The sequence below is a fragment of the Geotrypetes seraphini genome, chromosome 3, assembly GCF_902459505.1.
Source record: "Geotrypetes seraphini chromosome 3, aGeoSer1.1, whole genome shotgun sequence".
Lineage (NCBI taxonomy): Eukaryota > Metazoa > Chordata > Amphibia > Gymnophiona > Dermophiidae > Geotrypetes > Geotrypetes seraphini.
In genome coordinates, this window is record NC_047086.1 from 200,358,871 (window position 1) to 200,371,418 (window position 12,548).

The window sequence follows — 12,548 nt, forward strand, 5'->3', positions numbered from 1 at the left end:
AAAAAAGGATCTCCTTAGATTACTCCGGAGCCTATCACCTCTTGACTTCATCTTATGCCCTCTCATTCCAGAGCTTCCTTTCAAATGAAAGAGACTCGACTCATGCACATTTACATCATGTAGGTATTTAAACATCTCTATCATATCTCCCCTCTCCTGCTTTTTCTCCAAAGTATAAACTTTATCGTATGCCCTCTGATTCCAGAGCTTCCGTTCAAACGAAAGACTCAACTCATGCACATTTATGCCACGTAGGTATTTAAATGTCTCTATCTTATCTCCTTTTTCCCGCCTTATCCTCAAATGTATACATAGTGAGATCTTTAAGTCTGCCCCCATACACCTTATGACGAAGACCACGTACCATTTTAGTAGCCTTCCTCTGAACTCCATCCTTTTATATCTTTATGAAGGTGTGGCCTCCAGAATTGTACACAATATTCTAAATGAGGTCTCACCAAAATCTGATACAAGGGCATCAATACCTCTTTTTTTCCTACTGGCCATACCTCTCCCTATGCACCGTAGCATCCTTCTAGCTTTCGCCATCACCTTTTTAACCTGTTTGGCCACCTTATCACACCCAAGTCCCACTCTTCTGTCATGCACATAAATTCTTCACCCCCTAAACCCCCTTGGGTTTTTGCAGCCCTAATGCATGACCTTGCATTTCTTAGCATTAAATTTTAGCTTCCAAATTTCAGACCATTCTTCAAGCTTCACCAGGCCTTTCTTCATGTTATTCACACCATCCTGGATGTCTACTCTATTGTAGATTTTGGTATCATCCGCAAAGAGGCAAATCTTACCTGACAGCCCTTCAGCAATATCGTTTAAAAAAATGTTAAAAAGAACAGGCCCAAGAACAGAACCTTGAGGCACACTCTTTCCTCAGAGTGATCTCCATTGATCACTACCTTCTTCTCACCTTCCACTCAACCAGTTCCTGACCCAGCCTGCCACTTTGGGACCCATCTCGAGGGCACTCAGTTTATTTATTAGACATTGTGGAATACTGTGAAAGGCTTTGCTAAAATCTAAATACACCACATCTAGCATACACCCTCTATCCAATTCTCTGGTCACCCAGTCAAAGAAATTGATCCGATTTGTCTGACAAAACCTACCTCTAATGAATCCATGTTGCCTCCGGTCCTGTAATCCACAGGATTCCAGAAACTTCACCATTCTGTGTTTTAAAATTATGCCTCTGTTTATCCTGTATCCTGTTTGTTCCTCTGGTTGACTTTAATAAAAATGATTTGAAAAAAAAAAAAGTGTTTCCATTAATTTGCTTACCACAGAAGTCAGACTAACCGGCCTGTAATTCCCTACTTCTTCCTTACTTCTACTTTTGTGGAGAGGGACCACATCCGCCCTTCTCCAGTCCTCCGCTACTATGTAATGAAATACTCACTCACTATATGGTGTTCATAAACAAATGATTAAAGGTTTGTGCTGGTGTTTTTAGGTTAGTAGTTATTATTTGACCCTGCATGGAAAGCAAATTGACTCAATTTAAAATTGTATCCTCAAGCAGTGGCATAGTAAGGATGATGTCTTGGCAGAGGCATTGGTATCTCTCTTCTCCTCCCCCAATAGAGGGAATCTGTTAAATGCACTCCCCCCCCCCCCGCCCCAGCGATTAAGGGGTTCTCTTAAAGTCTTCTTTTCTTCACCAGCAGTAAGTAGGAACTCCTCCCTGCTGCTCACGCCAGCTCCAAACCCAAACCCTTGCTCTGATATAACTTCCTGTTCAAGGGAGCAGGCTTGAGTTGCAGTGAGCGGCAGGTAGGAGCCCCTGTTTGTTACCTTTGAAGAAAAGAAGGTTTTAAGAGGTACCGGGGGTAGTGCATTTAATAGCTACCCCCCATCACCAGAGGAGGATGCCGGGCACCAGCTTCCCTCGCTACACGACTGTCCTTAGGGTACCTAAATGGATGTAGACTTGCCCCTTAAGCAACCGCCACTAGATATATGGGTCCCTATGAATGTTGAGCACTCTATATTAGGGAATGACACAGGGGACAAATTTTTCCCCGTCCCCGCAGGAACTCAATTTACCTGTCCCGTCCCTGCAAATTTTGTCACTGTCCCTGCCCCATTTCTGTAAGCTCTGCCTTAACCACACAAGCCTTAAACTCTTCTGATTTTAAAGTGCTTGACACTTATACAGATGAGGACAGCGCTTGCAGGGATGGGGCAGGGACAGACAAAGAACTTGCGGGGACGGGACAGGAAAATGAGTTCCCGCGGGGACGGGATAAAATTTGTCCCCGTGTCTTTAAGAACGCTTCCCCATGTCCTTGTTCAGTTAGACAGTATGCTCCTCTGTTTGACTCATTGTCTAGCTGCCCTTCCTGTATCTCTTTGTTTCTGCTGGTAATTTTGCCTGTTTCTCACTTCCTGTGTCTGGATGTATTTCTTGAATGCTGTTCCTTTTGCTCTTTTCTCCTGGTCTCTGCCATCTCTTTTGCCTGCCAACATGCCTGACACATTCCTTTGTTACCATTTCAGTGCTCTTTTGATACTGCATGTCTTCGTTTATCTTAATAGCTCTTAGATCGCCTGCATCTGACAAGGCTTTCTTACCATAATTGTTTATTTTTTAATGTCAACTCTTTTGAAATCTATGACGTATGTTCTAGTAAATTATAGGCTGGTAATTGAACTTAAAGATGCTTGGATATTGTTTCAGGTGTGAAAAAAAGAGACAGATGTTAGAGCAAGGGGGGGAAAACATGAGGAGTCTATGTTTTATTGAATTCGTTCCAATCCCTGTGTGTGTGTGTGTCCACGTATGTGCTGTGTGTATATTTGTACAGTGTGTTTTCATTATTCACTGGGGTCAAGTTCCTTGAAAACCCCGTGAATACCGAAAACGTAAATGCGGAACCATCGATCCTATGGGAAAAAAGGGGATTAGGTTTCTGTGTGACCCTGTTCACTATACACTGCTGCTGCCGAACACTGTAAACTCATCATTTTGTGTATCCGTCTTGTAAAGAACAGCTTATTTATTGCACTGTGCATTTTATAAATGTATTTTATATACAGTTTCTTATGTAAACATATAGTATGTACAGTCTTTTGGTGTTACAATTCTCACACAGTTCTATGAATATCTTTACCCTCATGGAAACACATTATGCATGGCTGTGACTATCGAAAATTGGTTACTCTTTATTTTGCATGAATAAGCAAATGAATGAATATGGAACACACAGCAAGAATGCACAGTATCTATGTTCTGTCTGCATATGTGTATCTATAAACTGAAGGGGTGGCAAAGGGGCAGAATGGAATGCTTTGGAAATAATAATAAAATGAAATCACATGTAGTAATATTAGGGCTCCTTTTACAAAGGTGCGTTAAGGCCTTAACACGCAGAATAGCGCGCACTAAAATGCCGCTTGCGCTAGCCACTACTGCCTCATGAGTAGGCGGTAGTTTTCGGGTAGTGCATGCTATAGCGCGCGCTAATCCGGTGCGTGTGCCAAAAACGCTAGCGCACCTTTGTAAAAAGAGCCCTTTGTCAACAAATTCCAAAGAATGGAGTTTACATGTAAACCACAAGATTCCAATATACCAGTCAACAGATATTACAGTGTTTCTGTATAATTAGGAGGCTCTTCACCTGCCATCTACCGTGTTTCCCCGAAAATAAGACAGTGCCTTATATTAATTTTGGGTCCAAAAAACGCACTAGGGCTTATTTTCGGGGATGTCTTATTTTTTTCATGTACAACAATCATCTCTCCCTTCCTCTTCCCTACCCCATTTCTTCCTCTTTTCTTTCTCCTCCCCCTTCCCCATGTGCAGCATCATTCCACCCCTCTCACCCATCCCCTTATGCAGCAGAACCCCACCGACCCTCCCACCGTGAGACTGAAGGCCTCCTAAAGCAGCAGGGGTGGGGGTTGCTGAAGCGATGAGTCCGATTTTTTCAGCATATCAGGCAGCACTAGCGTCAGGGATAGAGTCAGGGAGTATTGGGGATATTCGGAGGGGGGGCTTCGGGGGGTCAATCTTAACTAGGGCTTATTTTTGGGGTAGGGCTTATATTAGGAGCATCTTTAAAAATCATGCTAGGGCTTATTTTCGGGGAAACAGGGTAGTAGCAAAATACTGTAAGCAATTCAGTCACTAGGGGGCCCATGCAGAAAGCATCCTGCATGGTTGTTGCAGATTTCACACAGTTTTCAAGAGAGCAATGCAAAAAAGGTTTCAGTGCAGGTTTAACTTGTGGAAACCCTTACTGCAAACCACATTAAACCGCATGTATCCCTGGCTAAATTCTATGGAAAAACGATTCAAAATTCTGCACACAAAATTAGCAAACTCTACAAAATTCTTCAAGTTATTTGTCAACATGTAAACAATATTTTGCCAGTTTTTACCCATATTCTATTTAAAACATTCTAACTAAAATGCTTTTATTCTACCTTTTTATTTTTCCATCATGTTGGTTCTAGTTTCTCTTTTCTGCTGTCCTCTCTGTTGTCTGCTAATTCTCCTTCAAGCAGCTGCTGTCCATTTGTCTTTTCTCCCCTCTCCTGTCTATTCCCTCACTACACCTGCCTCAGACATGTGGATCATTCCTTTTTAGCTCTTTTCTGCCTCTTTCTCACCCTGTGTTTAACGGCCTGACGTGCTCCCGTCCCGACCCTCCCATGCCATGAAACTGCTAACTGGTGCCGATTAACACCAGTTAAGGCCAATTGTTGACTATTATTGCTCATTGACATTAATCAACTCACTATGATATTAATTTATGCACGCAACTGACCTTATTCTATAATTTCAGCATGTAAATTTGCATGTTAATTGCAAATTTGGGTGCACAGTTTTCTAAAATGAGGGGGCTTGTGTAAGTAGCAGCTCTGCCTGTACCTCTCCCATGCTCTGCCTATGTGAACACCTCCTTAGTGAATCTAGCCCGTGAGCTAAATCTTTTTATCTTCTAAAAGTCTATATAAAACAATAGGCAATGGGATTCAAAGTAGGAGACATTAGCATTTCAGCCATTGTTTTAAGTTTCTACCGACTGAGACAAGAGTGCTACATAAAGGAAACAACCTAGAAAACAGAGCGTTTGGCAGCGTAAATTACAAATCGATGAATCTGATCTCTGCTCTTCAGTGCCCAGTCTGACAATTGCAGCATGAGAGAAAGGGAAACTGGTCTGATTGCAGCCTGAGAGGTAGCGAAAGACTGCAGATGTGGAGACATCTGCTTACGGATCACTCGCCTCGACTTCGCTCTTCAGACCTACCAGTGCTGGGAAGAGGGAAACATGAAACTTCCCCCCCCCCCCAAAAAAAAAAAAAATCACACAAGTCTGCATGCTGGAAGCTGCACCAGTATTGGACTACATAGAGCCGAGCTAAGGGAAGGAGGCGGTTCTCTAGTGTGGGAACCCAGGGGAGGGTCATCAGTGACGAAGAATCCTCTGCTTCCCGGGGGGGGGGTCTCTATCCTCTCTGAGAATCGCCAGACCACAGCTTTAAGCTTGGAGAGGCTGCAGACAGACGGACAAAAGGAGGGAGATAAAATAGCTAATAGGGGAAGGAGAAAGCATGAAGGAGAGATGGGGAATGAGGGAGAAAAAAGGGATCGAAAGAGGGGGAAAGCCTTAGAAAAGGAGAGCAGGCATGGAGCCAAAGAGGAATGTCAAAGCAAAAAGAGAAAAGAAATGAAACAGGGATGGGTAGAAACCGACTTGCAGGCACACTGAGAGAAAGAACAACTCTATTATACAGCTCAAAGAAATAATCCATTTTCATTTTTCCTGCAAGAGGCAGCAGGTGTTTCCTTTTTGTGTTTGGTTCCTTTATTCCTATTTCAGTCTCATTCAGAAACCAGTGAAATACTTTCTGGCTGCAGCTGGAGTTTGGGGAAGGTGGAGATTTGGTTCAGTTGTTACCGTTTGGCCTGGTATTTCCTAAGTGAGGTGGGAGATGATGGATGAAGGGAGCCAGGCCAGGTTGCAGTCCATGCAAGAGCTATCCTGTTTCTACCTGCAGCAAACCAAGATCCACGGGCTGAAGTATATTTTCTCAGGCCGCCTGTCCTGCCAGCGCCGGGGCGTGTGGCTCCTGGCACTCCTTCTTTCGGTGGCACTGCTCCTCACCTGGTCATCCAACCGTATCCGCTACCTGCTGTCCTCCCCGGTCCACACCCGAGTTCAAGTGAGGTACGCCCAAAGTCTTACCTTTCCAGCCATCACTTTCTGTAACAACAACCTACTGCTTCTCCGCCGCATGACCAAAGCTGACCTGTACCTTACCGGCTACTGGCTAGGGCTACTCAATCGAGAGCTTCACCTGCAGCCACCAGCCCGCCACCTATTGAAGGATCGGCAATGGGCCTGGCTGAAGCGGTTGTTGGACTTCTCATACTACCTGCCTCCCCGGCAGCAGGATGATCTGGTAGCCCAGCTGTTGGATCGTCTTGGTCACCAGCTAGAGGAGATGCTGCTCTTCTGCAAGTTTCAAGGGGAGCCCTGTGGGCCACAGAACTTCAGCACTGTGAGTCTCCTTTCCTGCATGCTTTTCATTATGTTCCTGCGTTTTGTACCTTCACCCATGCCCAGCTACAGTAGAATCCCAGGTAACTGGTACTCAACCAACCGGCACTCTCAACCAACTGGCAAAAAAAAAAATCACCAGCAAAAAATAAAAACGTGTCCTCCCTCCAGCCCCCAAAGCAGCAGTGGCATCCGGTCAGCAGAGATAGCGCTGTAAACAGGCTACTTGTGACCAGCTCCGGCAAGGCCTTTCCTCTGTGACGTCACACCGCAGAGGACAGGCCCTATCAGGCTAGCCGCAAGCAGCCTGTTTACTGTGCTGCCTCTGCTGAAGGGCTGCCGCTGTTGCTTTGGGAGAGCCACAGGTAAGAGATACCAGCTCTACCCATGTGGAGGGAGGGAGGCCAGACCGGGGTGGAGGTGGACCAAATATGAGTGTGGGGGGAGGAAGGGACATGGATGCTGGACCTGCAGGGTGAAGAAGAGGGGAGATGGATGGATGTTGGACCCATAAGTGGGCGGTGCAGGGAAGAGAAGGGGGGGAGAGAAAGTGACTCAGACCAGAAAAGTGAGGTGGAAAGAGAGACAAAACTATTTTTAATAGTAACTCTCAAGCAACCAGAAACTACATTTATTTGGCATCTACCAATCCCCATGGGTGCTGAAAAACTGAGAGTCTACTGTATTAGGTTAAGGCCCATTACTGCTCTTAGCAGTTGCATCCTTGCATCAACGCTCTGATGTATCCTGCCGGCATTAGCTGGCAGATTTGTTGTTGTATAGCTATTGTCCCAAGCAATATTTTAGGATTGAAGGGAGGGAAACTCAACCTAATGGGAAGAATCATAATCTATACTGAGAAGAGGTGTGGAAGGCTGGTGTCTCTGTAGAGTTGAAGCACACACATAAATGAACCTCAGTGCAGGGCTTCCCAAACCCATCTTGACCATCTTGAGAGAGCAATAAACAAGCTTGAGGAAGAATAAGGTTGAATGGGATGATGGAGATCGACTGGTGGGAGTTAAAGGTGGGGGGTGAGACTGACTGGGATAGGATAGGGAAGAAGGTATATTGAAAGAAGAAAGTGTATAGTGAGGAGTTGCTAAAGGAGAGAGAATATTTTCCCGAAAGATGTTGAGGTAAACTGAGGGAAGATTGCGTTGGGTGAGATGGGTTGGGGAAGGAAGGGAAAGCGTGGGGTGGAAAAGGGTTGAGAAGGAGAAATGAGACTGAGGGAGCGGCAGTGTGGGGGAGTGGACTTTGTATGAATTAAATGAATTGCTGAGTATGTCTTAGAAGTAGGGTTAGCTATTTCTTTGTAGAGCCTACTAGAAAAAAAATCATAAACTTCTCTGGAATACAGACACAATCAATAGGTGCTGATAATAGATTGTGTCCATCATATGATTTTTATCTATCATATGATGCACACAACCAGAATTAATTCAGACCTAGATGTACTAAGAGGTTGGTAAGACTGTGTGAGTCTGCACTGATCTGATTTTCTGGCTGATTCAGAAAGAGCTATTGATGCTATGCATTTTACTTATGCACAATATCTGTCCCATTAAAAAAAAAAAAGCATTCTCCCTTCACCACCTCCCCTCCCCACCAGTGATGGCTCTCCCCAACGAACCAGCACCACAAAGCAGTCCCCACCCTGCTCCAGTGAAAAAGGCAGGAGGAATGCCCACTCCCTCCTGCTACTGAAGGCCCACTTCCATGCTAGGTGCCCCCCAAACAACCCTTCCCCCTCCTCCCCCCCTAAATAATAAGGCAGGAGGGATGCCCACTCCCTCCTCCACAGAAGGCCCACACCAGGTACCCCCCAAACATCCCCTACCCCTACCCTTTTCCTCCCTGATAAAAAAGGCAGGAAGGAGTGGGCATCCCTCCTGCCTTTTTTCAGGGGGGGGGGGAAGGGGGAGGGAAGGGGTTGTTTGGGAGGTGTCTGGCACAGGAGTGGGCATTCAGTGGCAGGAGGGATTGGGTATCCCTTCTGCCATTTTTTTTCTCACATGAGGCAGGTGGGTTTGGCATGGCAGGAGGAAGTGGGTATTCCTCCTACTGTTTTTACTAGTGCGGGGTTGGTTCCTGGTGCCGGTTCATCAGGGAGGGCCGTCATCGGCCGGGGGGGGGGTGCTTTTTTTCTTTTTGTTTTAGGGATATTGTGTATGTGTAACATGCACAGCATCTGTGCCCATTTAAAAAAAAAAAAAAGATTAGACAGGTAAATGACTGGTCTTGACCAGTCACTTTTTTGGATTGCTAAAAGCGATTGCTTTTTTTTAGTGCATTGGGAAGCCATGTTAGAGCATCAGTCGCTCTACTAGTTTACATGGCATTTTAATATTAATCAGCTTATTTGCATGGTCAGATTGGGGATTGAGTGATTGTGCGGAAAACCAGGCGGTGAGCCATTTTCTGCATCGGGTCAGCAAATGTGATCGTCGCTAAAGCTGTTTAAAAAACAGGTTTAGCGACGATCGCTGGCTTTAGTGCATCTGCTCCTCAGTCTGGCTCCTCTGGGTCTCAAATACCAACTCTAAATCCATCTCACACAGTGCTATGAACACTGAATTTTCTGTGCAGAATGCTCTGGTCTTCAGATTACGGATGGCAGAAGAGCTAGGAGCATAAATCTTCTCTGTTTTCATGTTCTCCGTCCAGTTCTCTATTAACCTGTCTCCTTGCAGTGGATAAGCTTGCCAGCCAATAAAGAACCATATCTGAGATTAACTGCTGAGTCTGGAAGAACAGTATACAATCCTATCAGGGTGAAGGATATGTTTTAGCAACCTCTCTTAAAATATATGAGATGCAAGCTGTCACAGGCTTTCTCACTCCATAAGATGTGTGAGAGTAAGCCTCATCCAAAAGCGATACATTTAAGTATCCTGTTCTTTCAAAGTCAAAATTGTGGCTAGAGTCTTCAGAATAGCAACTTTCCTGCATCTTGGATATAGGTCTTCCTCTTTTTGTTTTGCAGAAATAAAGGCCTATTCTGTATTTCTTTAACAAGTATGTGCTTTCAGACATCTTTCTTGAGTCTGTTCTTCTGTCCATGCTCTTCTTTGAATGAATTGAAAGCACCTTTGTTGTGAAGTGTTTCGGCCTTGGAACAGTCAGGAATTAGAATAGTCCAATCTTGAAAGCACTAATGCAGTGTCTCTCAAACTTTTTTTTTTTTTTTGCTCTGACACACTAAATGGAGCATATGTTTTTCATGACACATTATAACTGAAATGATAAAATTGCAAAACCAACAAAAAATTAAATTTGAGATTTATTATTTAAAGTTCTTTAAACTATGCATGGGTAACTGTAACAGTGAAACTAAAGTAGATAAAATAGACTTCCTAATCAATGCCATCGATGTGCTTGTTTTTGAGTGCAAATTAACTCAACACGGCTTGATAATCAACAAGCAAACACGTATTTCAACATCCACCATCTGCATCTCTTTTTTTCTATTTAATTTCTGACAGAGCTGAAAACCAAGCTCACAAAGATAAGATGATCCAAACGGTAACAAAGCCTTGATTGCTTTGTTGCTCAGATTAAGATAACTACTGCATAAAAAATAAAACTAAAACTAAAATTACCATACTTGCTGTTAGTTTTCAAGGACCAATCACATGAAAGAATGATGCTTGTCTGGGCGGCGGCTATATCCTTATGCACACAGACACTCATAACGCTGACTTACTCTTGCATACGCGATGTATATGTCATCTATTTGAGTGTACTGTATACTTATGAAGGGAATTTTTTAAAAATAAAGTAAAATTCTGGAATCTCTTCAGGGCACACCTCTGTGCCATAGCACACAGTTTGAGAACCACTGCACTAATGAATGTAGAAGAAGGCAGAGAGGGACAGGATAAAGGAAGAAGCAAATTGTCTGCAGTTGTCATAGAATAGAGCACAGGTGTCAAAGTCGGTCCTCGAGGGCCACAATCCAGTCGGGTTTTCAGGATTTCCCCAAATAATATGCATGAGATCTATTAGCTTACAATGAAAGCAGTGCATGCAAATAGTTCTCATGCATATTCATTGGGGAAATCCTGAAAACCCAACTGAATTGCGGCCCTCAAGGACCGACTTTGGCACCTCTGGAATAGAGAACGACTCCCTCATAAGCAAGAGAAATGAGTGTCAAAAGTTAAAAGCCTATACAAGGTAATCCCTAAGAATTGTAACAGAATCCTTTAATGGAATCTGGATTTTGTGGATAAGCAGTTAGAACGAGAAGTGAAGAGTTTTAAGTGAAGAGAAAAGGACAGTATGACGTTACGTTTACATACAGGTGTCAGAACGGGTGGATCCACAGGTGCTATGGCACCCCTAAATTTTCCTTCCTTTCCCTCATGAGGTGTTTATTTTCTTACTCTCCTCTGCCGCGACAGTGATGGTACAGTCAGTGCAAGAAGGGAGGGAGGGAAAGAAGGAGAAAGTTGTTGGAGGTCACATTTGGGTGGGGGAGAGAAGTAGGAAAGGAGAGACTTTCTTGATGTCATGTATGGGGACTGTGGACTGGTAGGGATGAGAAGAGGAAATGCTGGGGTTAGGGGAGGAGCTATGGCACCCCCAAACAATAAAGTGTTCCACTGCCCCTGGTTTACATTATGTTGCTTCTGTTTCTGGGATTCAGTTTGCCATTTCCATGTTTATCGCATGGATTGTATTTGTGCTTATATTTGATGATTTCATTATTATGCTGTTAACAAAATTGTAAGTTTTATATACCTGCTGTACATCGCCTTGGGTGAATTTCTACATAAAGGCAATTATTTATTTATTTATTTATAAAAAATGTATATACCGCCTGGGATCTCAGCTGTTTCCATACAAGAAACATACATAATTACACATACGATAAGTCTTACAATTGATAAATCATTTATATCAGTGTTCTTCAACCTTTTTACACCTATGGACCAGCGGAAATAAAAGAATTATTTTGAGGACCGGCAAACTACTAGGACTGAAATTTAAAAACCCCGTTTCTGCCCCATCTCCATGAGCTCAGTCCCCACAAGCCTTCTGATCCTATCTGCACAAGCCTCAGTTATGATTTTATATTGAATGTATTTTATTAAAGTATAAAAAGAAACAAAATTCTGTACAATTGTCATTTTATAAATACAAATAATACAGAGCAAGGATCAACAAAACCTCTGTCTCTCCTCCCCTTCACATATATCCCCTCTACTATCAAGAAAACTGAGTAAGCCAAATTATTATAGAATGCTACACAGAAATATCATGCTAACAGAATACTGCAGTCACACATGACAGGAATAGTTTTAGGGGAGTGCAACTAGGGCAACTGCCCCCTGGTCAGAGAGCGCCCTAAGCCAGCTGGAAGCTAAAGAAGCACTGCCTGGGCTTTGCATTCCCCAGTTATGTCTAACACCAGCTCTAGCAGGATATATATTTCAAATCTGATATATTCTAATCACAAAATAGAAATAAAATTATTTTTTTCTACCTTTTGTTGTCTCTGGTTTCAGCTTTCATCTTCTTTTCACTCTCTTCCTTCCAGCGTCTGCCCTCTCTGTCTTTTCAATCCAGCATCTGCCCTTCCATCCACTGTCTGCCCTCTCCACCTTCCATATGGTATCTGTCTTCTTTCTATGCCTATCTCCTCTTTCCATCCAGCCTGTAACCCCTCTCTCCTTTTTACATGATTCATTCCAGCTCCACTGCTCTCTTCATTTTTATCTCTGCTACACCAGATCTAGCATCTTTGTCCCTCTCTGCTTATTTCTCTGCTGACCCCCTTCCCATAATCAATCTCTCTACTTTCTCATTCCTATCTCTCCCTTTCCCCTCCTCTAATCTCCCTGCCAGCTGTTTCCTTCCTTTTTTTCATTCTCCCTCCCCTCTTCCTCCTGTCCAGCAGTAACTCTCTTCTCTTTCCTTTCCCTCCTCCCCTCCCAGCAGCATCTCTCCTTCTCCTTCCCTCCAGATTCAGTAGCAGCTGTCCCTTTATTTTCCCTTATCCAGCAGCTT

General features: G+C 43.8%; 1 protein-coding gene across 3 annotated transcripts in view; it reads left to right on the plus strand.

Annotated features, from left to right (window-relative positions):
- ASIC1 (acid sensing ion channel subunit 1) overlaps positions 1–12,548 on the plus strand; it is a 524,111-nt gene that overhangs the window by 436,866 nt on the left and 74,697 nt on the right. Inside the window, exon 1 of one of the 3 annotated variants that reach the window (XM_033938551.1) lies at positions 5,599–6,531. The exons of the other annotated variants lie outside the window; for them this stretch is intronic. Coding sequence (XP_033794442.1) covers positions 5,962–6,531 — 570 coding nt within the window. The 5' untranslated portion in view covers positions 5,599–5,961. Of the gene's footprint in view, positions 1–5,598; positions 6,532–12,548 lie in introns of those variants that run through there. 3 annotated transcript variants of the gene reach the window in all.